The sequence below is a fragment of the Podarcis erhardii genome, assembly GCF_964252035.2.
Source record: "Podarcis erhardii genome assembly, chromosome: 14".
Lineage (NCBI taxonomy): Eukaryota > Metazoa > Chordata > Lepidosauria > Squamata > Lacertidae > Podarcis > Podarcis erhardii.
In genome coordinates this window covers 48,538,784-48,562,522 of record NC_138503.1, presented here as the reverse complement: position 1 = coordinate 48,562,522, position 23,739 = coordinate 48,538,784, and the positions used below count along the sequence as shown (strand labels likewise).

Below are 23,739 nucleotides of genomic sequence, written 5' to 3'. Positions count from 1 at the left end.
GCCTGTTCCCTCTGCATGTTAAACGTGTGCCATTTGTGTCTGCTCTGTTTGTCCGTTATCGTCTTTTATTTTGGTTTTTTGCCTTGGGTAGGAGAAAGTGTTGTTGAGGCTGGGTGTGATCTTTCCCACCTCCGTACCGGGGGGTTTCCCGTCCTGCAGGCAAAGGTACCGGAGGCTGCGTCGAACCCTCATCAAGGTCAGGTGCCTGGTACGCATCTATGTGAATCGCAGGAGATACCTTAAGGTGAGTCCCGTCTTGTCTGGGCAGCGGTAGAGAAGGTGTGGGAACCTGGAGGGTGGCAAGGGAAGGGGATTTTGTAGCAGGCAAAATGAGACGAATTGGACACCTGCAAGCAGGACTTGAGTGCAACTGCGTCCTCTCTTCCTGCCATTAAATAGGGAATCTGGGATGAGTTGAATGTGCATTTTCACCTGTGTGCTCCATCCAATTTTAAACATTGCATTTTGTGTCTAAGCATCACGTAATGCACATCCTCCTCACCCCACCTCCAGTTGTTCAGAGGTTTGCATAATGAGGGCAGCAGGTTGGCTGGCTTGCTTGTTTGAAGCAGTTTAGATGCCCAGCTATCCCCGAATGAATAGATCCAAACCTGTGTTACCTGTCTGGCAGGAGACTCTGAAAGCCTGCTGTATCCCTGCCCCACCCTTAATTGATGAGATGCAGGTATATTGTACTTTTTATAAACTTACCATTTCTCATTGTTGGGTTTTCAAAAGATAAATCTTCCAGTGTAGATTTAAACTTCCAGTGAAGTCCACAGCCCCCCACTGTTGAACAGTTCTCACTGTCAGAAATTTCTTCCAGATGTTTAGCTGGAATGCACCTTGTTCGCTTTTTTTTTGAGTAGGAGAACGACGTTGCAAAAATTCAGAGAAGTGCAAATTTCGAAGGATTGCTGTGCTTTGGTTCACGTCTTGTTTCGGGAATCGGGAATCATTTCCCCTCAGCCTTAGTCAGAGCAACGAGAGAGGTGTTAGGAAGAAGTGAAAAAGTGAAAATGAAAGGAAGCCGTATTGGCCCCCAAGAAAAACGCCACATTCCATATTAGCACGATGCCTTTATTAGTTCACACTGTTTTGTGACCTCTTAGTTGGCCTGCCCTGATGTGGGTAGAAGCAAAGAGGTTGAAGGGAGGACCAGAGAAGAGAAGCATGCAGTAGTTGAGGAGGCTCTCCTCTGTATTACTAGCTAGCTGATGGTCTCTCACATTTTCATCTGGGTTTCAGCACATGCATGAGGTGCACCAGAGGCTGGACCATTAGGCTGAATGGGGCCCAGTCTGCCTTATCACTTACAACCAAGTGGGAGGAGGGAGCTGCCTGTCATTGGCACTGGTTCCACCTATTGTTGGTCTCCCTGCCTTCATCCATACCAGTTCTAATACCATACCAGCCACCACGGATGGGGCACTGAGCCTTGCCTAGGGATGGGGAAGAGATGTGATTCAGTTTGCATTTTAACTTAACACAATTTGCCCTTTCCAAAACAATCTATGAACTGCGACACAGCTGTCTTTCAAAACATGCTGTGCAGTTCTCCAACCAAGCAACGTGTACAAAAATGCACATGCTTCTGTAAAGCATGCCTAAAAATGTGTACGTTAGTGAAAGTAACATGCAAATATGCCTTTTCATTAGGTGAGTTTGTTTTGCAAAAAGTGTGCTTATTGGGCAAAAATGCATGAAAAAATGTGTACATTAGGAGAATCAGAATAAGAAGAATCTTCATTGGCATCAGCCGTTAGCCATAGCAATAAAATAAAATAAAATGTACTGAAGATAGAGGTAAAAACTTAACTATACAAAATATATTCTAGAGATTTACATCAATGATCAGATAGATCTTGTTCTAATTGCCCCTGCGAAAAATGTGGCAGTTTTTGCTGTCACCTGGTTATCTTGATCTGCTAGGAGAAAGGACACAGTAGCAATGGTTGAGCGACCTGGTATGGTAGAGGGGCAATAACCTCAAATCTTTTATAACGAGTGCAGGCTAGAAGCACACAAGCTACTGATTCAATACTGCCATCTCCGCATGGACATAAGCATTTTTCCAGTGGGATTTGTTGAAATCGGAGAAATCTGTGCTAAAAATGCTGGTGGGTTTTCATGAAGTCTTAAAAGCAGCAGCAACTATTTTTTTTGCAAAGTGATGTGGAAATGTGGAGAACCGATCTTAAGATTGGAAAAATGGAAAACCCAAACCGGTGCATTCGCCCATCCCTAGCTTTACAGAGGGGATTCTGAGTGTCAGTTTCATGCGAAGGGTTAACGTGTGACTCAGCCATATTCATAAGCAAACAACGGTAACTGGAGCAGCTGCCTGACAGACAGGGTTATACCTGGCACATGCCCCAGCACTCAGGCACAGAGGCAGCAGCCCAACGGATACCATGAAGAGCGTCCGCTTCCAGGTGGATGGGGACGAAGAAGCAGCGAGTCATGGCAGGGTAAGGTTTCCCAGGTGGAGTGATGCAGGGATTAGGAGGCCACTTGTGGCATTGCAGCTGCCTGCAGACGTTTTTAAACACAGGCGACCAGTCCTACCTTTGGCACAGAGGGTCAACACACCTTAGGCAGCAGCGTGATAAATACTCATTTGTAGCAAGAAAGCCTGCTAAGAATCTCTTGGCACTTTGACAACTGCATGGAAGGGCCATGGCTGAGTGGCAGAAAGTCTGCTGTGCGTGATGCTCGAGGTCCAATCCGCATCATCTCGATGTTCTCCCTCTACTGTCGGAGTCAGTATGCCTCTAAAGGCCAGTTTGCTGGAGAGCATTGCTGTGCTCAGGTCCTGCTTGTGGGCTTCTCAGGGGCCTCTTTTGGGCCACGATGGGAGCAGAGGAATGGAATAGATGGGCCTTTGGCCTGATCTAGCAAAGGCTCTCTAGTTCTTACTGAATTGCTATGGCTTCCACTCATGGGCTTTCAAAATGAGGGGAGGCAAGAGAGTCTGACTCAAGTGGTGGACATGCAAATGGTCACCAGTCAAAATCGTTATGAGATTGTGGGTTTTGCACCCAGGCTCCAAAATGCCTTGCACTTTCCCAGGAAAGGGTTGGATTTGGGCTAAGTGCTTAACTGACCATGGACATGCACTCTGCTTTCAGAGAAAGGAAGAGGAGCGCCGGAGAGCTGAGGAGGAGAGGAAAAAAAATGAACAGGTAACATGGTGGGCACTGTCCTCATGCCAGGCATGGATTGGAGTAGTTCCTCAGCTCAAGTAAATTCTGAACACACACAAACACACACAAGAATGTGTGTGCTTGGCACTTTGAAAAGAACCGAATTCTCCATGCAAATATAGTAACTTTGCATAATACAATGATTGTTGTTCCGTCCGGCCCCAGGAAGAAACAAGAAAGTATACAGAGCTCTGCAGCTTTGCCCATTCTGACCTCAGGTTAAGGTCCTATTCAGACACACTCTGTTTTCCAATGTTTTACCAGGTGTTGTTGCTTATAGGCTTTGAAGGATTGTGGGTGGGTGGGTGGGTGGGTGGGTTAGTATCCATGAGGTCTAGAAACATCTCTTTTGCTCTTTGACATGGAAGCTGAAATTCTCAGGCAGCTGGACCCTCTGCCAATTTCTCTTCTTTTCCTTTTGCTTCTGTGGAAATGCAGAGCAGCAGCACAGCACAGATCATGGCAGAAGTTTCCTGGAAGCCAAATTCCTTCCTGCCTATCAGGAAAGCAGATACTTTGGAAACTTCCTCCTTTCCTTTCCTTTCCTTTCCTTTCCTTTCCTTTCCTTTCCTTTCCTTTCCTTTCCTTTCCTTTCCTTTTTTGCATGTGAGGCCTAGCAACTAGTACAGGGGTCCCCAAACTAAGGTCCATGGGCTGGATAAGGCCTGAGGGACTCGTTTATCCGGCCCGCGGCGACCACCCACTGCCCACTCTTACCGGCACTGCACTGCACGGCTGCCCACTTCCGAATCGGAAGAGCACCGAAATTGCTTGTGCGCATGTGCAAGTGTTATTTGTGCATGTGCAAGTGTTTCCAGTGCACATCCGAGTCGGAGGAGGCCCGTGCACATGCGCACAAGCTATTTCCGGTGCTCCTTTGACCTGGAAGTGTGCCGGAAATAGCCTGTGTGCACGCATATGGGCACGTGCTCCCCCACCCTCTGGCCTGCCACGCGATCGGTGCTGGAGACACTGGCCCGAGGCGCGGTAAGTTTGCTGACCCCTGATCTAGTACCTTATTCTCATGCAGCCTGTGCACCTTTGCCCTTGAAAATCATTCCACATATGAGCAACAGACCTAGATTTGTGACTGAGTTGTGCTTTGGCTTAACTTTGGCCATGCTCGGAGATATAACCATTTTTTAGAGCAGTGAATGAACCTTGTATGGATTGGGCCCAGCGGAGGAGAGTAGCTGAACAGAGAGCAGCAACAGCCAGTGGGCAGGAGGCAGCCCACTGGGAAGGGAGGGGGTCCACTGGGGGCATGTTGCCTGAAGTCCCCCACCACTGCAAAACCTAGGTCCAGCACTTTGTGTAAAGTTTGAGGGTTTATAGGCACTATTTATGTATGTATTTACTTATTATCTAACTATCTATCCATATGCACTTTACATAAAGTAGTATACCGTATAAGAAAATAGTGACAAAATCAACAGTCTTTAAAAAAAAACAAGTACACTTTATAAAATGACCAAAATTTTGATAAAATCAACATTTAGGCTTGCCTTAATTTATTTTCCTTTAAAAAAAAAGCAGGCGTGAAAAGCAGGGCAATAAAGGTGGCTGCCCTTAAAGCCTATATTGGTTTCCTTTGAGTCATGATTGCCACTAGAGACTCCTGGGGATTTGTAGTTTGTTGAGAACAGCTCTCACAGAGCTACAGTTCCCAAGGATCTGCAATGATATAGGGGGCTTGGTTGGCCCCCTGGTGGGTTGTGGGTGCTCAGTATGTGCTAGATTGCACTGACCCTTGGTACTTCCTTGAAGTCGATGGAGTAGATCTGGGTGAGAGATACCTTCCCAGGGCAATCAAGTCCGACCCCAGCAAATATTCCCGAAATGACCACAGAATCGTAGAATTGTAGAGTTGGAAGGTACCATCTAGTCCAACCCCCTGCAATGCAGGAATCTCAGCTAAAGCATCCATGACAGCCAGCCATCCAACCTCCACTTAAAAACTTCCAAAGAAGGAGAGTCCACCACTTTCAGAGCTCTTACCATCAGAAAGTTTTTCTTGATGTTTAGTTGGAATCTCATTTCTTGCAACTTGAATCCATTGGTTCGTGTCCCACCCTCCAGAGCAGAAGAAAATAAGTTTGCTGCATCATCCATGTGAAATCCTTTAGATATTTGAAGATGACTATCCTATCTCCTCTCACTTACCTCTTTCCCAGGCTAAACATACCCAACTCCCTCAACCATTCCTCATAAGGCTTGGTTCCCAGACCCTTGATCATCTTGGTTGCCCTCCTCTGCACACCTTCCAGCTTGTTAATATCCTTCTTAAATTGTGACATCAAAAACTGGACACAGTACTCCAGATGTGGTCTGACCAATGAGTCTGAATAATGCCATAAATTCATTATTGTGCTAAGTGAAGAGGTCTAAGAGTGACTCTCTATTTCTCTGGGTCCCACCAGGTACTGAGCAGACGGGAAGTGATGAGAGTTGCAAACCTGGAAGTGCCTGCAGAGTTGGTTGGACTCTTAAACACCGTGGCTGGTACGCTAATACAATTGCTGGGATCCTTCCTCTAGGGGGAGTTAATCCAAACCGGTGGCAAGGTGGGCAACTGGCCTTTAATTTCCTCTAGGATATTCCAGAACCTTTGCTTGAGATCCGTTGAAGTTATCTCACCGCCATAGGTATCTTTGCAATAGAAGGCTTAAACCCATCCAACCCTGCCTATATATGATGAGCAATTCTTAACCCCGCATCAAGTGATGGATGAGTATTGGGGAGACTGTAACACAGTGAGCCGTACAGGGTTTCTACTCCATGCAAAATCCTGTCTATCAGGCTGCAGGGATATTAGGGCTCCATCTGCCCCATCCATTCTAAGTACTTTAAGCAGTCACAGCTCCCCCCCAAAGAATTCAGGGAAGTGTAGTTTGTTAAGGGTGCTGAAAGACACCTCCCCGTTCTTTTCACTGATCTACAATTCCCTGGGTGGTTTAATAATCAATTCCTCTTTCCCCATAACAATACCCCAGCTTCTTAGGGTTTTATGAGAGCTAGGGGACGTGAGTAGCACTGTGGTCTAAACCATGGAGCCCCTTGGGCTTGCCAATCGGAAGGTTGGCAGATCAAATCCCCGCAACAGGGTGAGCTCCCGTTGCTCTGTCTCAGCTCCTGCCAACCTAGCAGTTTAAAAGCACACCAGTGCAAGTAGATAAATAGGTACTGCTGAGGTGGGAAGGTAAATGGCGTTTCCATGCACTCTGGCATTCATCACGGTCCTTCATGCACCAGTAGCGGTTTAGTCCTGCTGGCCACATGACCCAGAAAGCTGTCTGTGGACAAATGCCAGCTCCCTCAGCAAGATGAGAGCCACAACCCCATAGTTGCCTTTGACTGGACTTAACCATCCAGGGGTCCTTTACCTTTACCTTTTACCCGTAGGAGAGCCAGTCCTTTCATTTATAATGTGGGAATTCTGCACATCTCTTTCCTCTCTGTTTCCTGCAGTTCACAAGCAGATCAATGAAGACTGTGTCACTCCCATCCCCCCTCCAAAGCTGCAGACGGACCCCCAATTCACTCTGCCCCTTGACATCAACAATTACCCCATGAGCAAGTATGTGCAGACCCACTTCAAGGTAAGGGTTTGGGTTTCTTATATGTCTAGGGCAAGTGACGGCAACGTTCACATTCTCAGTCAGGTAGAATGTCCAGTTCCTTCCAGTGCTGGGTGGTGTGGCTGGAAAAGCTGTCCAGCAAGGCAAAGGTTCAAGGCAAGGGGTGCCTGAAGCAGCAGGGGAGTCGAAGGACAGCGCAAGGGGTTGGCCAGCAGGAGCTGTTGCTTCAGCAACTTCCAGGCAGCAAACATAATGTTCTAATAGTTGCTCCTGCTGCCTGGATTTAAGCTGCTTGTGCTTCCTGGAGCAGCACCAGGGCCCCAATCAGGAGAGTGACGTGGTTCTTGTTTCCTCTGCTAATTTCCAGATTTAATCAACGTGCTCACCCAAAGCTAAAAAGTTTGAAGCAGTGATTGGGTGGGAATTGTCAGATAAATGCTAATGTTGGTTGGATCCCCAAATCAACATCCTCCTCCTGAGTAGGGTTTATAGATGGAAGACCTTGTGCTATCAGAAATGCACAATACCTTCTTGTTTGAGGTTCAGCTTGGGTTCCTTGCTATCTCTATTCCTGGGGCCTGGGAGTGGAGGATTTGGAGCTGAGATGTCAGTTGGGGGCCAACGAGTCTCTTGATTCTGCAGACAGCCCACCCAAGAGGTGACTTCTGGGTTGGCAGTTTCAGGGTTTGTTAAACCCCCTCTGTCCAAGTACAGGCCTTTGAAAATTAAGGTGCAGATGATGAAAATTGAAAGTGCAGAATTACTAGGCTGCTGTCAGAATAAACTGTATTTTAATTGCTGGCTGTAGATGTATTCTGATGAATTTTAATTACTGTTTTTAACTGGTTTGTTTTTATTACTTTGTATTTTATAACATTGTTTTTAAATGCTGCAAGCTACTTGGAATCCCTACTTTGGAGAAAGACAGGATATAACCTTAAATAATAATAAAATCATCATAGTCATTTTATTTGCATGCCACCTTTCAAGGTGGCTTACAACATGAAAAGATTGATATAGTTACAAAAGTGGTCATAAACAATAAATAAAACAGCTCAAAAAGGGCACAACAAAACTGACTGAGTTCCACAAAAACCATAAATTATAATAAGATCTAAAAATAAAGAAACAAAGAATTATTATCAATAACAGCAGCAACCCCCCGCCCCAACAACAACCTCCCACTAAACAATACCCCAGGCCAGAAGACTCAGCTTTTGTAGCTGGAGTCAGTCAGGGCCCTGCCCTCCCAGGCCAGGTGGAATAGGCCTGCAGGGCAGAGATCAGATCTTCCAGGAATCACAGCCAAGATGGTCTCTGGCCTCTTCAGCATCCTCAGCCTTTGTAACTGGAGTCAGCAGTAAAGTATTCCTCCTACAAGGAGGTCTCATCTGCTTCAGGGTGTGGTCCTGACACAGCCATTCTCCAGTCCTGATACCAGAGATCTTTTTACCCAGAGGCAACAGAGACTGGTATTGGGAAATTTTGCAGGCAAGCCTGTTACTCTGCCATTGTGCTTTGACCTTCCTGTCTGCCCTCATAATAAATGGTCCCAGTGCACAGCAATGCGTTTCACATGATCGCCAGTGGTAGATTTGTCATTCCAGTAAATCCAATTAAACAATGCCACTTCTACCAATACAGTGAAGTGTAGGTTGCTGTCAACATGCCAGCGCTGGGGTAAAGAAGTTTCCTTGGTGCAGTTTTAAGGTGGGTGGGAAATGTTGAGCCTGCCTTTTCCAGGAGCCCCCATGCTCAGTCTGTGGCAAAAAGTGGCTTTGGCTGGACTGTTCATAATTTGCCCAGATAAAAGATGGCAACTCTTCTAGTTGGTGGCTTGAGCACACCACCATTCTTGTCAAAAGAATAAACTGGTCCTTCCCTTGACCTGCTTTTGCGGCTCTGCCGAAATACATAGCTAATCAGTGAAGCAAGGCAGCTGTTCTTACTTAAAAGCATTTCCCTCCCTGCTCTTCAACTGAAAAAGCTTACAACAATCACTGAGAAGATGAGCCCTGCCCTCAGGCTTACAATCCAAAAGACGTGGCATAAAAGGAAAATGAATTGGGGGAGAGGGAGGGAGCAAACTCAGGTACTACTTTTTAGTTATGCAGCAAATGTCTAGAATGGAGGGGCGAAGCAAACTCCCTCCGGTGCTTCCTCTCTGATTGACAGCTGGGGCAAGGCTTGCCTTCCCTATGCCATGAGTTCCTTCCTGGGAGAGGGCAGGAGCAGCTTCTCAGTGGCCCTTGGTCTCTGGTCCAGTGTCAGAGGCCAGAAAGTGCAGCCCTAGTTAACATTCACCTCCTCTCTTGTCCCTCAGGAGCCACTCTTTGGGATGCTCACAAGGACTCTGGCATCCTCACTGACAATGATAGACGAGAGCCTGAGAGGAGAAGCGGTCTCCCTTTTCAAACTGGTAGGTGAAGAGGAATCTTCCTGATCAAATGTGGATCGTGAGTGTCTGTGTCGTCGTACCAGCGGAGGAGAGGAAATATGGCTCAGTTTGCATGCAAACATGAACCTACATAATTTCACCAGAACGATATGTGAAACTGAAAAACAGCCATTTGGAAAGCTCTGAATTTGCACATCTCTGAATTTTGCAATGCAATTCTCCAGCCAAGTAACACGTACAAGGATGCTGGAGCAAGGAGTCTGTAAAAATGCATCTATGTTCAATGAGCTAGTTAAGACTCTCATAATTTCTCAGTACTTTCTGTTACATCATGTAGATGAGAGCCAATTCTGACCCATCTTGCATGCAAGAGCTTTAAGACTGCAGAGTAAGGAATGATGAGAACCTCAGGCTTTTTGTATTATTATTAGTAGTAGTAGTAGTAGCAGCAGCAGTAGTAGTAGTCGTAGTAGTACTATTAAAATTCCTATACCACCCTTCATCTGAGGATCACAGGGCAGTTGGCAATATAAAAACACAAAAATGCATAACATAGTAACAAGGAAAAAACAATATCCCCCATGTTATTTATTATTTATTTGTTGAACAACAAAAACAGGCAGTACATATGTAGAGGGGAAAAAGAAACATTAACAACAAACAAATATAAACTAAGGCTTTCATAACTTTCTACTCCCCACTCCACAGACGTATAAGACTCATCTAGACCACAGTGGATTCCACCCCAGAGTTTTAAGCTAGAGTTTGGGAGCTTTCAGCCCATCCTTTCTAACCCAAAACAATGAAACTGAATTATAGTAAACACAAATTGAAAAAAGAGACAATACACGTGTTTTGGTACACCAAGAATTCTATAATTTATATTTATTTAAAAATTGCAGCACCTCTGGCCCAAAATCTCAGCCTTTAATGAACCTCACAAGGAGAGGGAGGAAGAGGGCGGTGGTTCTGTTGCGGCATGCGGGGTGTGTTCTTCTGGTCACGCCCTCTCTCCTTGGCAGATCCTCCGCTTCATGGGCGACCCCCGCCTCAACGGCACACAGGAGGTCCTCTTCGGGAACTACATCGTGCAGAAGGGGCTGTCGATCCCAAGCCTGCGAGACGAGATCCTGGCCCAGATCGCCAACCAAGTGTGGCGCAACACCAATGTTAACAATGAAGAACGTGGCTGGCTCCTGTTGGCCTCCGCCTTCAGTGCCTTTGCCCCTTCCCACAGCCTGGATAAATACTTGCTGAAGTGAGTGGCACCAGTTGGAAGAGCAGGGAGAGGAAGAGAAGAAGGCTACTAGCCGCATTGGCTGTGGTCTGCCTCCAGTGTGGAAGTCATTATGCTAAGGTTACCTGACGTCCCCATTTCCCGGGGAGAGTCCCCGGATTTACTGTATTTTCTATTCCATAAGATGCACTTTTTCCTCCTAAAAAGTAAGGGGAAATGTCTGGGCGTCCTATGGAGCGAATACACTGGACAGCAGAGGGATCTCTTGGCTGCTGCTGCAGTTCGAAGCTGAGGGATGCCTCTGAAGTCGGAGCCATGGCTCCTGCCCGTTGCTCGCTGTAAATCTCTGCACAGCTCTCGCTTTTCTTGCTTTAAAGCAAGAGCAGCAGAGAGTGTGTCAGCGGCTCTTGCTCTGCTGGCTTTACAGCGAGGCGGGAGGAGGGACGGACAGGAGCCATGGCTCCCATCCGCCCCTCCTCCCACCTCGCTGTAAAGCAAGCAGAGCACCTGTCCCGGTGTCTCCTCCTCTTCTTGCTCCGGCGTCGCCGCGCTTTACAGCAAGGCGGGAGGAGAGATGGGCAAGCAAAGTGAGAGCTCCACAAAGTGGGACAGAAGCCATGTAAGCGGCTCTCGCTTTGCTTGCTTTAAAGAAAGAAAAGCGAGAGCTGCTTACACGCTCTGCGCAGAATATCTTTTTTCTTGTTTTCCTCCTCTAAAAAGTAAGTGTGTCTTATGGTCAGGTGCGTCTTATGGAGCGAAAAATACAATGCAGATCAGGCCCCATACAAAAGCCATTGAAGTTGAAAAGTGTCCCTAGATTCATTGAAAAAAATCTGGTAACCTTACATTATGCCCCTGAATACCAGCTACTAGAAATCATAGGTGGGGAGAGTACTCTTGCGCTCAGGCCCTGCTTGTTGTCTTTTGTCGAAGACATGTTGGAGGGTATGAACTTGTCATCCAGCTGGAAAAGCTTGTCGGAATAAAAATATGTTCAATAGTTCCTAGAAGAAACAAAATAAAAAAATTCCTTCCAGTAGCACCTTAAAGACCAACTAAGTTAGTTCTAGGTATGAGCTTTCGTGTGCATGCACACTTCTTCAGATACACTGAAACAGAAGTCACCAGACCCTTCTATATAGTGAGAAGGTGGGGAGGGGTATTACTCAGAAGGGTGGTGGGAATGGGTGATTGGCAGATAGCTGTGATGAGCCTGTTGACGACTCTTAACGACCTTTCATTGCCTACAGACAGCCACCCAATCTTAAACAACTCCTAACCCACAATAATACTACTACCAGACTTAACACGGACACTGGCACCAGAGCCGGCAATAAACCCAGATGCCAACTTTGCTGCCACATACACCCGGACAACACCATTACTGGCCCCAACAACATCACACATACCATCTCGGGACTATTTAATTGCTCATCGTCTAACATTGTGTATGCCATCAAATGCCAACAGTGTCCTTCAGCTCTCTATATTGGACAAACAGGCCAAACCTTACGCCAAAGGATAAACGGACATAAATCTGACATCAGGAATCACAAGACAGAGAAACCAGTAGGAGAACACTTCAATCTCCCAGGACATTCTATACAAGATCTCAAAGTAGCTGTTCTATTACAAAGGAATTTCAGAAATAGACTGGAAAGAGAAGCTGCTGAATTGCAACTTATTACCAAACTTAAAACCATGGAGAGACCTGGTTTGAACAAAGACATTGGATTCTTATCTCATTATACATGACAAAGCCATTTTCACCTTCTCACCCCTTGCTTTTTCCTGTAAGACCTATTGCAGTCGTTAAGAGTCATCAACAGGCTCATCACAGCTATCTGCCAATCACCCATTCCCACCACCCTTCTGAGTAATACCCCTCCCCACCTTCTCACTATATAGAAGGGTCTGGTGACTTCTGTTTCAGTGTATCTGAAGAAGTGTGCATGCACACGAAAGCTCATACCTAGAACTAACTTAGTTGGTCTTTAAGGTGCTACTGGAAGGAATTTTTTTATTTTGTTTTGACTATGGCAGACCAACACGGCTACCTATCTGTAACCAGTTCCTAGAAAGTATTAGCTGCTAGTGGGCTCCCAACATATCTCAACCGGGATTATGTTCCACAGAACAGGGGAGCCACACTGAAAGCCCTGCTCCATGTTACTGTTGAGCACGCATCTGATTTATTTTTATTTATTATTTACTATAATTGATTAAATCTGTTAGTCGCTTGAACTCTCCTTCCTTGGAGGGTTTTAAGTAGTGGTCGGATGGCCATCTGTTGTGTATTATCTCGTTGATAATTCCTGCACTGCAGAGGGTTGGACTAGATGACACTCGGGGTCCCTTTCTGACTCTACAATTCCGTGATTCTATTATTCAAACAAGCAAACAAACAAAAACCACATACATAGATACATTAAAATCAAGGGGGAAAAGAAATACCATATTTTTTGCCCTATAGGACGCACTTTTCCCCCTCCAAAAATGAAGGGGAAATGTGTGTGCGTCCTATGGGGCGAATGCAGGCTTCAGGAAGCTATCTGCAAGCCTTGGCAGCCCGGCGTGACTTCCCTCGGGCTCCCAGAGCTTGCGGATGGCAGCCTGCGGGCATTTCAGGGAGGTGGGGGAATTCCCCCATCTCCTAGAAAAGCCAGGAGAAGCCGTGCAGCCCTTTTAAAGATTGCACGGCTTCTGCCGGTTTTGCGAGAGGTGGGGGAATTCTGGCTTGGGGACAGCCTTGTTTGCCTCTGCAGGACAGGGGGGTGAAGGCACCCCGCTGCCCTGGAGAGGCTTTGCGCGCCGCCGTCCCCAAGTTAGAAGAGCGAGACGGAGCCCTCTGTCTCGCTCTTCTGGCTTGGGAAGCCTTGCTAGCCTCTGCAGGATAGCGGGGCGAAGGCACCCCGCTGCCCTGGAGAGGGTTTGCGTGCAGCCGTCCCCAAGCTGGAAGAGCGAGACGGAGCCCTCTGTCTCGCTATTCTGGCTTGGAAACAGCCTTCCTTTGCACGCAGCCATCCCCAAGCTAGAAGACCCAATAGAAGCCGCGCAGCCCCTTTAAAGAGTGGCGGCTTCTGCGGGAGGTGGGGAATACTTCCAGAGTTTGTCGGGGCTGGTGGGGGAAGGCTTGCAGATAGCAGCCTGTTCTAGGGGCTGGGGTTGGGGGAAGCTCGGGCTTCCCCCGCCCCCACCCCATGCCTGGGGGGGGAATAATTTTTTTTCTTTATTCCCCCCCCCCAAGAAACCTAGGTGCGTCCTATAGGGCGAAAAATACGGTACATTAAAAGCATCCCAATCACCGCAGATAGCTAAAGGCCAAAGAGGTTATAGAGGAAAGATTTTGCCTGGCACTTGTGTAAGAAAATGTAATGAAAGTGCCAGGCGAGTCTCCCTTGGGAGAGCATTCCACAAATGGGGAGTCACCACAGAAAAGGCCCTGTTCTCATGTTGCCACCCTCCAAACCTGTCAAAGAGGGGACACACAAGGAAGGGGCGCACAGATAATTTTAGGCTTCCAGTCTAGCTCAGTATTGTCTACATACCATCCTTCTCCAACCTGGTGCCCTCCAGATGTTTTGAACTACAACTCCCATCACCCCTAGGCAGCATAGTTGTGTGGTCTGGAGCCGTGGGACCTGCCTGAAGGTGCAGGATCCTAGCACCAGGCTCTACTCCCCGCTTGGCTTATTTATTCTCCCAGGATCTCTGTTTTTCCTCCCCTGCAGATTTGTTTCTGACTACGCTTTCGACGGCTACAAGCCCATCTGCCAGCACAAGCTCATGCAAGCCATGGCTCAGGCCCAGGACGGTGCTGAAGGCGTCCGGGCCTACCCACCCACCCTGCTGGAGTGGGCAACCAGCCGGGACAGAGTCAACATGGCCCTGGATGTTTACTGTTTCAATGGTGAGAGCCCTGGGTACCCAGGAATCAAGGTGCAGAAATAGGCTTGGATTAGGAGGACAGGGAGATGATAGCCCTGTCTAAGGCACTGAGCTCCGCCCCATTGTCTCTTTCGGCCTAATGTGAACCTAGGAAGCGGCCTTATGCCTAGCGATGAGGGAGAAACGAGGTCCTATCCTTTGAAACTCACACATCCCTGGATATTGCAATGCAGGTCCCCAGCCAGGTAATGTTTACGAAAATGCATATGTGCATAAAAACACATATATTAGCAAAAAATAATAAAATACAAAGATGCATTATATTAGGGAAGATTGCATTGCGAATGTGTCTACACTGGGAGAATTTTGCACTAAAATTCTGGTGAATTTTCAAGAGGGCTTAAAAAAGAAGAAGAATTCAAAATCGAGTCAGGTCCTTGATTCATCTAGCACAATATTGTCTACACTGATTGGCAGCGGCTCTCCAAGGTTTCAGATGGGACATTCGCAGCCCCACCTGGAGATGCTGGGACATCATTCAAAGCAGATGCACTACCACCGACCTACACCCCTTCCCCAAATATAATAATAATAATAATAATAATAATAATAATAATAATAATAATAATAAATTGAATTTATATACCACCCTATAGCCGGGGGTCTCGGGGCAGTTCACAGAATAAAATCAAGATACAAAACCACACCCAACAAAAATAAAACCACAACCCAATAGCCCCCCCCCCAAAAAAACCCACATTTTAAAAGGGCATAGGATGTAAATTGGATCAACCAAAGACCTAAATATAGGTGTATAATGAAGGCGCCAGGCGAACTTCCCTCTCAAGGAGGAGGCTCACAAAGGAGGGCCTCAGAGGATGATCTCAGGGTTTGGGTAGGTTCATATGGGAAGAAGCGGTCCTTGAGGTATTGCGGTTCTGAGCCGTTGCTCAAATATGAGCAAGCAGAGAAGATGGTGCCCCTTTATTGCTTCCCCTTATCTGCTTCTTTCTCTCTCTGGTTAACTGGGGGAAGGGAGAACAGAGGTGTGTAGAGGAACACATTGATCCTTTGGTGTGAACACTGGATCACAGGCTTGTGCCAGAGATTTCAAAAATTCTGCCACTCTAAGCCAGCAACCTCTGATCATGCGCAGAGTGGTTTTCTTTTTCTGATTAAAAAACCCCCATTTCCCACCAGAAAAGAAAAAGCACTCTGGACATGATCAGAGGACAGATTGGCTTCGAACCCATGTCCAGTGAATCCTCTGAAAGGGATCTTCTTTTGAAAACGAAATAAAAACAATACTACCACAGTGCTATCCAAAGATCATCTTGTCCTGAGGATAGGAGCGATCCAGCTTTCAAAAAGTGTTTTTTCCCTTGCTGTTTGTCCCTACTGACTTACTAGATTGTTTAAATTGATGCTTATTTAAAATGAAAACCACTTGCATTAAATAGCTCTTTGTTTTTACCACGACAGGAGATCACTTCTGTTGCCCCATCCATTCCTGGACCACTGGAGAAAACCTTGCTGAAAATGTACTGAAATACAGGTAGAAGGAAATGAAAATCTGCTGGGGGCAGGGGCGGGGTCTGCTTGTTGGTGTCCCCATTCCAGGGGAACTGTCTACCAGAATCAGAAGCCAAAGGGCCTGATACAAAACAGGAAAGGAGCTGTCCAGAAGGCATCTAGACTAAGAGCAATTCCAACGAGAGTTGGAGGACTGTGTCTTGCTGCTCCAGCCTTCCTAGGGCCCTGATCCTGACCATTATTATGGCATCAGTTCCTCCTTCTGCACAGAACTAGGACAGAGGATGCCTTGTGCTGCCAAATGAGTACACACAGGTCCTGCTTTCTGAATGCAATGAGTTCCTATTAAATCGCTCGTTAGGCGAGCGTTCGCATAAAGAACTGCTCCTGACAACTGGGCATTCAGTTGAAGTTACCTTTTGGGATTTTGATCTCTGCTGATCCCCAGTGCCCTACTTCTTCCTGGATTTTAAGCACCCAGAACGGCTCAGGACTGATCCTCTTCACAGGGGGCTTGCAGAGGGGTGGCGAGGCTGGTCAGTCGCCATGAAGGACGGCACCCAGTGGGCTGAGCTGGCCGGCCACGACTACGTCTTAGACCTGGTGTCCGACCTGGAACTCATCCGTGGCTTCCCAAAGCATAAGTCCTACTTCATTGTTGCCTCAGAAGGGCCGGAGAGAAATATTGGCAGCAAAGCGTAAGTAGCAGAGGCGACCTGCTAACTCTTTCTCTGAACAGTTCAGTGCAGTTTCAAGAGCATAATATAGTGGAGACAGGTTGTGGAAGATTGTTGGAAGGACAGGTCTTGAAGAGAACAAGACTGGGTGCCATCTTAGCATGGAAGTGCCCAACCCTTGTGCTTGGGATGCCCAGAGATTAGGGACTGCACTACTGACACAAGCTTGCTTTCTGTTTTGCCCTGAGGGATAGCTAAGTCGGTAGAGCATGAGACTAAGGGCTGTGGGTTCGAGTCCCAGGTTGGGTGAAAGATTCCTGCATTGCAGGGGGATGCACTATACGATCCTTGCAGTCCCTTCCAGCTCTACAGTTTTGATTCAGTACAGATGTGATACTGCCCTGATGTTATCCTGTTGTTGTTTAGTGGTTTAGTCGTGTCCGACTCTTCGTGACCCTATGGACCAGAGCACGCCAGGCACTCCTGTCTCCCGCAGTTTGGTCAAACTCATGTTCATAACTTTGAGAACACTGTCCAACCATCTCGCCCTCTGTCGTCCCCTTCTCCTTGTGCCCTCCATCTTTCCCAACATCAGGGTCTTTTCAAGGGAGTCTTCTCTTCTCATGAGGTGGCCAAAGTATTGGAGCCTTAGTCCAGTGAGCACTCAGGGCTGATTTCCTTCAGAATGGAGAGGTTTGTTCTTCTTGCAGTCCATGGGACTCTCCAGAGTCTCCTCCAGCACCATAATTCAAAAGCATCAATTCTTCAGCGATCGGCCTTCTTTATGGTCCAGCTCTCACTTCCATACATCACTACTATGGTAGAGAGCCTAGTTGCTGCCATAAAGGATGTGGCTTTTGGTTTTGATGAATCTATGCCTTTACCTTGAATACCAGTCAGATCTGCGCATGGTCAGGATCTTCCCAGTTGCTAACCCAGCCTTAGGAAATATTTCAATATGCCCACTTCCAAAAATATAAACAATATTAGCAAAAAAAGGGGGGAAGGTACTAGTAATAAAGGCTGTTCAGCAACAACAAAACTATTTTAAACATGTCAGAAAAACTGAGAACCCTTTAAAATATGAGGCTCTTTTAAAATCAGTGGCACAGCCAACAACACTACCACTACTTTCAGCCTCCCAGGCACCCCCTTATCAGCAGGGGTTAAAACCCCCCTAAGCCATTCACAAGCTCATTTTGGAACACAACACAAAATGGGAAGGGAAGGAATCCCAAAGAGCACAGCACCCACATAGTTCTCTGCAGAGTGTACCCACAGCCCTCCCTGGACAAGGCTTCATGACTCGCCCAGGGAGGGCAATAATCTCTTGCCAAGCAATGAAAGGGAGGGGCCACGACAGGCAAAACAAGGCACCCTTGTGGACAACCTTTCAGGGTGGTGGGTGGAGCCAGAGAGGAAAAAATGGGCGGAGTAACAGCTGTGATTCTTGCCTTCGTGCAGGAGGTTACATTTAAGCATGCAGAAAAGCAGAGGTTTTGACACGCACCCCTCCACCCAGGCAAGCAAGAGGCATTATCTTAGTTCGGGGACATGCTCCTGCCATGCCAAAAGCACTTAAGGGCACAAAGCAGGGCTCCTGATGGGGGCGCTCTCGGGATGGGCTTAAGGAGAGTCCCCAGGGCTGGATAGAGAGGTGTGAAGGACCATAAGCAGCCCACAGACTGGAGGTTACCCACCCCTGTTTTAGAGTTTAGAAGAACAGTGTGCAAACATGAAACTCTGCATGTGCTGAATCCCCCCTGCAAATAATAAATATTTCCAGCTGGAGTTTTATTTTACCTTGACATTTCCCCCTCTGCTCACTCTCTCTTCTCTTCTTGGTGCCACCCCCAATTTAAAACATGGTGTTGTCTGCCCCCTCTCTCTCCTCCTCCTCCTCCATCTCCCATTGTTCTCCTTCCCTTTTATCCTTAGAGTATTCAGACACAGTTTGGATTCTGGTGAGAAGGTTCCTCCGCCGCCACTTATGAAGGCCCCTACAGTGGCCCCCACCAACCTGCCAGACTCAGAAGGATATTGCAGCCATGGTAAGGACCAAGGGTTCGTCCACCCTTCACTGGTCCCGCGCCTAGAAAGCAGGCTTTCTGCTTGTTCTGTGCTTTCTAGGCATGGATCCAAGCGGTTTTACATTTGCCCTGCTGCTTTCATTGTGAAAACCTGCTCTTTAGCGCTGAATCGGAGCAAACATCAATCACGGAAAACTTGATTGACATTTGCTCCGATTCAGCAGTAAAGAGTAAGTTTTCCTGGAGGGGAACTGGGAGGATGAGTGAATATATGGACAAGCCCTGAGCTTGCCTGTGTGTGTGTGTGTGTGTGTGTGTGTGTGTGTGTGTTTGAGTGTGTGTGCGATAAACATCTACCTGACATTCAGAAGACATCTGAAGGCAGCCCTGTTCAGGGAAGTTTTTAATATGTGACATTTTAGTGTATCTTTCATCTTTGTTGGAAGCCGCCCAGAGTGGCTGGGGAAACCCAGCCAGATGGGCGGGGTACAAATAATAAATTATTATTATTATAACAAAAGATCATAACATCGCTCATAGAAAAATGTCGCGCCCCCCCCCGCCAGCCACCTGATGTCACCCATTTTTGTTAAATTTGAGGGCATTTGCACCCTGCTCTTCAGCCAAAAGGACTCCCAGAGTGACTTCCATGCAGTCAATTAAAACCAGGCAGTCCCTGCTTTGCAGACTTGCAATCCAAAAAAGGAAAGAAAAGCACAGTACACAAGGGTAAAAGCGACAGAGAGGGTAGATCGGGAATCAAACTCAGGCACCAATTCTTAAACAGTTGCTCTTATAAATGACCAGCTGGCACAGTGCAGGGGCAGGACCTGGGCTTTTGGCAAAGCTGAGCCTTCAGAGTCCCATCTCTCCCACTGAGGCAGCCTGATGGAATGGCTGCCCCCAGCTGGCAGCTGAGGGGAGAGGAGGCCAGATGGAACATTTTCCTTTGCCTGCATGGATCAAACTTTTTGTGCTGCCTCTTTGCAAGCCACAACGAACAGCTGATGGACACAACGGTGTCTGGGTGGCAGAAGCAGCATCTGTTGAAAGTCCCTCTTTGTCCACTATCTCCCCTCCTTGCCCTGTGATATTTGTTTTATTGGATTTGTACAAACTAAATACAACAATAACAATAAAGAAATAACACTCAAACCCAAACGGAGGCAAACTCAGTTAGCCAAGAGCCCTTTGCTTCCATTATGAAAGTATCGGTTATATAAAAGATGGGTTGACCCAGGAGGTCATTCCACCGTGATCTGTGTGGGGCAGGTGCTTGGTAATTATGTTCCTTCGTCATAGCAGATGTTAAAAATCTCTGCCTGTCCACATCAAAATGATCTGCTTCTACCCAGCTTACAGGAGCCTCATCCTCCATTTCTGATTAATCACCACCCTGGCAACCCTGATTTTGAGCTGAGGGACCCCACAGGAATCATCCCATTATGAGGACTGCTTTTTGGCTAATTCCCTTTTATTTGTCTTTCTGAACCCGGAAGCAGATTCGGACACGTTCAGCGAGCCTCGAAGCCAGAAGGGGTTGGATCATTACTTGGACAGCCTTTTTGACCCGGTTCTGTCCTATGGGAATGGGGTAAGGAAAGCGCCGTCCCCTCCCCAATCCCCAGACCCAAAGTGGATGCTAAACAGTCAGGCCCAGTGTCCTGTTTCTCAAAGGACACCTAATTCTCAGAATGCTGGAAGGGAGATTTCTTCTGGTGTTAGCGGCCAAAAAAAGGTCTCTCTCCCAAGTGGTAAAACAGATTGTTCTGAACCTCAGATTTTAAAGAAAGAAAAGAAAAACGAAGCAGGAGGTGAATGCACAAAATTCTGAGGTGTGCCAGGCAGCAGTGTTGTCTGGATTCTCTGTCAAACGTGGCAGCAAAAAGGACAGCAATTTCCAGGCTCAACAGCTAGTGAGGGAACAGTTACCCCAGAAGCAGGACAAGCCTCCACACACAAACCACTGCACCAAATGTTGGCATGATGCAGGGACAACATTTGCAACAAGGCAGAATGAAAATACCTAGATGGGAAGACTGGTTCCCATTCAGATCTTGGAGTTTGTCATGCTGGGAAAAAGCCTAGAATTTAGGCCTTATTTCATTTGTGCCACCCTCCTCCCTCCTCCCTCCAAGCGCCAACGCTTATTTGTTCCATCCTGACCCAGGAACTGGAGAAGCCGGCTGCCGTCTCCCACAGGATGAAGGGAGGAGGCCAGATCGGAGCGGGAAATGGAGGCCAGAGCGATGGAGACGGTGTACCAGCTGAGGGACCTCAAACAGCCGGTGAGTGTAGGCAGGGCTGCCTTCCATAGCCAAACGGTGAGCAACGTAAGTGAGGTCTGCTGTGAAACAATGGATGTGGAATTGTTCCCATGGAGAAAAATTGAGAGAAAGCTTCCTTTGACAATTTCTTCAAAGTCTTCCTAGAGCAGGGGCAGCCAATCTGGTGCCTTCCAGAATCCTCCAGAAGTTGTTGGACTGTTTGTCCCAGCTGGCATCACCAATGGACAGGGGGCTGGAAGTTGTAGTCCAACAAGACCTGGAAGAGGCACATGTTGGCTATGCCAATCCTAGGGAGGGGTGCTCTCTGTCCTAGGACACCTTTGAAACATCCAAGGAACATCAAAATGACAATGATTCGTTCCGTTTATGAATCACCTCCCATTAGGCTTCCCAAAGCAATGTACAATGCAATAAAAACTTACATAGAACAATTGGATATAAAAGAAAAAGCTGAAACATTTACATATGCAAGACGTTTAAAAACCGCTTTATGAATACAAAAGCAACTTTAACCACACATATATAAAATCAATTCAAATTTGATCCAGATATTAGCTGGGATTGAACCTACGACCTTCTGCATGCCAAGCAGGTGCTCTTGCCCTGAGCTATATCTCACAGCACTTGTCACCCCACCTTTGTAAAAAAGTCCTTATTAACAGTGTCTGTATACCACACAATAACTGACCTTGTTTCTATTCCACACAGCAGCAACAAATGAGGCCTTGTTGTTGGCACAGCAAGCTTTCCGTAACCAGCAGGAGTTGCTTCTGGTAAGTAAAGGCAGGACTCAGGCGTCATACATGGCATCGTTCGAGGGTCTGGATAAGGAATGAGCCATCTTATAGAAATGATGCTATAAAAGGGCCGTGCATTCCTACATTTGACGAACTGTGCTTCCAGTTCTGACCCAGTGCCCTGTCCTGCTTTCTGTTTCCCCATGTACAGCATTCACAAGTGACATGCTCAGCAGACTAACAAACAGTCTTCTTAACCTCATTTCTGTCACATCTAAGTGCACCCACAATGGTCCTTCCTTCCTTCCTTCCTTCCTACCTTCCTTCCTTTTGCTTTAACTCCCTGGGATCATGGGATGTGCCTTTTAAAATTGGCCACTCTCTCTTTTCCATCAGGGTTCCTGTACCTTTAACTGCCGCTTGGCGCCCTGCTGTTAAAAGCGCAGGAGCCCTGCTGGAAAAAGAAGGGTGGCAACCCTAACCCCTGCCCTTTCTTTCTGGGGCAGGCTCAACACATGTCCCAAGTGGAGGCTCTCCGCCGACGGCAGCAGGCCGCTGTAGCAGCGTTGGCCGGTGCAACCTCACTCAGTGCAAACCAGTACTCCAGCCCCAGGTCCCCCCAGCACAGAAGCCCTTCCAGGACCCAGAGGAGCGGCACCTATGATGCCGGGCCTCAAGGGGGCCTACCTCCCCAGGTGAGTCTCTCAAGCGTACAGGTGATAAGACACAAAGAAGATGCTCGCGGTCCTTGGTTCTCTGGTCAGTGGCTAAATACGAGGTGGGCGGCCCTCTGGGCCCCCTGTTATCCAGAGATGGTTGTTGAGCGCAAGACATAGCTGGCAGTGACACGTGACTGCATCCCCCCACCCAGTGCATCACTGGTTGCAGTGCCTCCTCCAAATGTTGGAGTGGCCCCCACCCTCTGTCTGTCTACCTCATCAATGTCATTATAAGCATCTGCTGCCACTGCCGCTGCTCCCCCTCTTCATCTCTGCCACCTACTTCCTTATCAGACAGAGCTACTGAGGAAGCAGGCAAGGACAGCTACTGTGCCTCTGTCTTGCCTACAGCTGTTTCTTCCTTCTTTTTATATTTTTTATTTATTTTTGTGTAATAATTTTTATTCATTTTCAATTACAATAACCCAATAAAAGCCTCATTGTCACAATACCAAATTATAATACAATTAATAATGCCAATTGTTCAGATGCCAAATTATATTATTTTGTTGGCCCCCTGCACGCTAGAATTGATTATTTGATCATTTACTTTTAACTCTGCATTCCAGTTACACACCAGTCAGAATAACAAACCCTTATAACCTTCCTTTTAAAATAATAATAATAATACTGCTTTTATTTATTTTCATGGTACAGAAGATAAATTTTGAGAAAATAATTGTTACAACAGTAAACAACAAATAACCTGTCCTAATAAAATTACAGACTCTTATCATGCCATGTGTTAAAATTTCACTGGATTGGTCTAAAAGAACATGCCACGTTTTCCCATGAGTGCTGGGTGGATTCTTGCCACAGTCTGAACAATTTATGTATTCAATAAACATTCGCCATATGTTATAAAAGGAATGTGGATTGTGTTTGCCATTTGCCACTCTCAGCTGACATGTTAGTTTCTCAGCCATGGTATTGACCATACTCTGTTACACCAAGAATCAATCTTCAGCCCAACACCAGATTTCCAACACCTGTATGGAAACAGTCAATAGAGAGGTTAAGAGGTCATCTTTAGGATAGTCGTGCACAGACGGGATCCTAAGCCCAAGTAGTGCCAGTGCAGGGGACATTTCAATTGTTTTGTTGTATATCAGGCTTATTTCTTTGAAGACAGCATTCCTTGAAGATGTCACAATACCACCACATATGGTAATATGTACCTTTGACTGTGTATGACCTCCAACAATTGGGATTGACTTTCTTGCACGTTCGGGATAGCCGCACAGGATGCATAATGCCACCCTTCTAATCCCTGCCAAGCTAGAACAAGGGCCAGGGGAGCAAGCAAGTTGTAGTGGCGAAGAAGAGCAGGCGCAGGGAGGTCATGCCAGTGGGTCCCCCTGCTCTGGTGCGTCTCCTCGACAGTTATGCCAGCCTTTGATGACAACCCTAGAAGGTTGCACAGGTCTGGCTTGTGCCCTGTCCATGGT

At 47.0% G+C, this 23,739-nt stretch overlaps 1 protein-coding gene across 2 annotated transcripts in view; it reads left to right on the top strand.

Annotated features, from left to right (window-relative positions):
- The window catches only part of MYO15A (myosin XVA), a 98,417-nt gene that overhangs the window by 29,814 nt on the left and 44,864 nt on the right, over positions 1–23,739 (top strand). For both annotated transcript variants that reach the window (XR_014151037.1, XM_081839454.1), the window contains exons 23-36: positions 160–244; positions 3,132–3,185; positions 5,627–5,708; positions 6,675–6,805; positions 9,108–9,203; positions 10,205–10,440; positions 14,151–14,329; positions 15,790–15,862; positions 16,350–16,538; positions 18,456–18,568; positions 20,047–20,141; positions 20,718–20,835; positions 21,544–21,608; positions 22,079–22,267. Coding sequence is in view for 1 of the 2 variants with exons in the window: in XM_081839454.1 (XP_081695580.1) it covers positions 160–244; positions 3,132–3,185; positions 5,627–5,708; positions 6,675–6,805; positions 9,108–9,203; positions 10,205–10,440; positions 14,151–14,329; positions 15,790–15,862; positions 16,350–16,538; positions 18,456–18,568; positions 20,047–20,141; positions 20,718–20,835; positions 21,544–21,608; positions 22,079–22,267 (1,705 nt within the window). In the remaining variant the exon portion in view is untranslated. The remainder of the gene's footprint in view (positions 1–159; positions 245–3,131; positions 3,186–5,626; positions 5,709–6,674; positions 6,806–9,107; positions 9,204–10,204; positions 10,441–14,150; positions 14,330–15,789; positions 15,863–16,349; positions 16,539–18,455; positions 18,569–20,046; positions 20,142–20,717; positions 20,836–21,543; positions 21,609–22,078; positions 22,268–23,739) is intronic.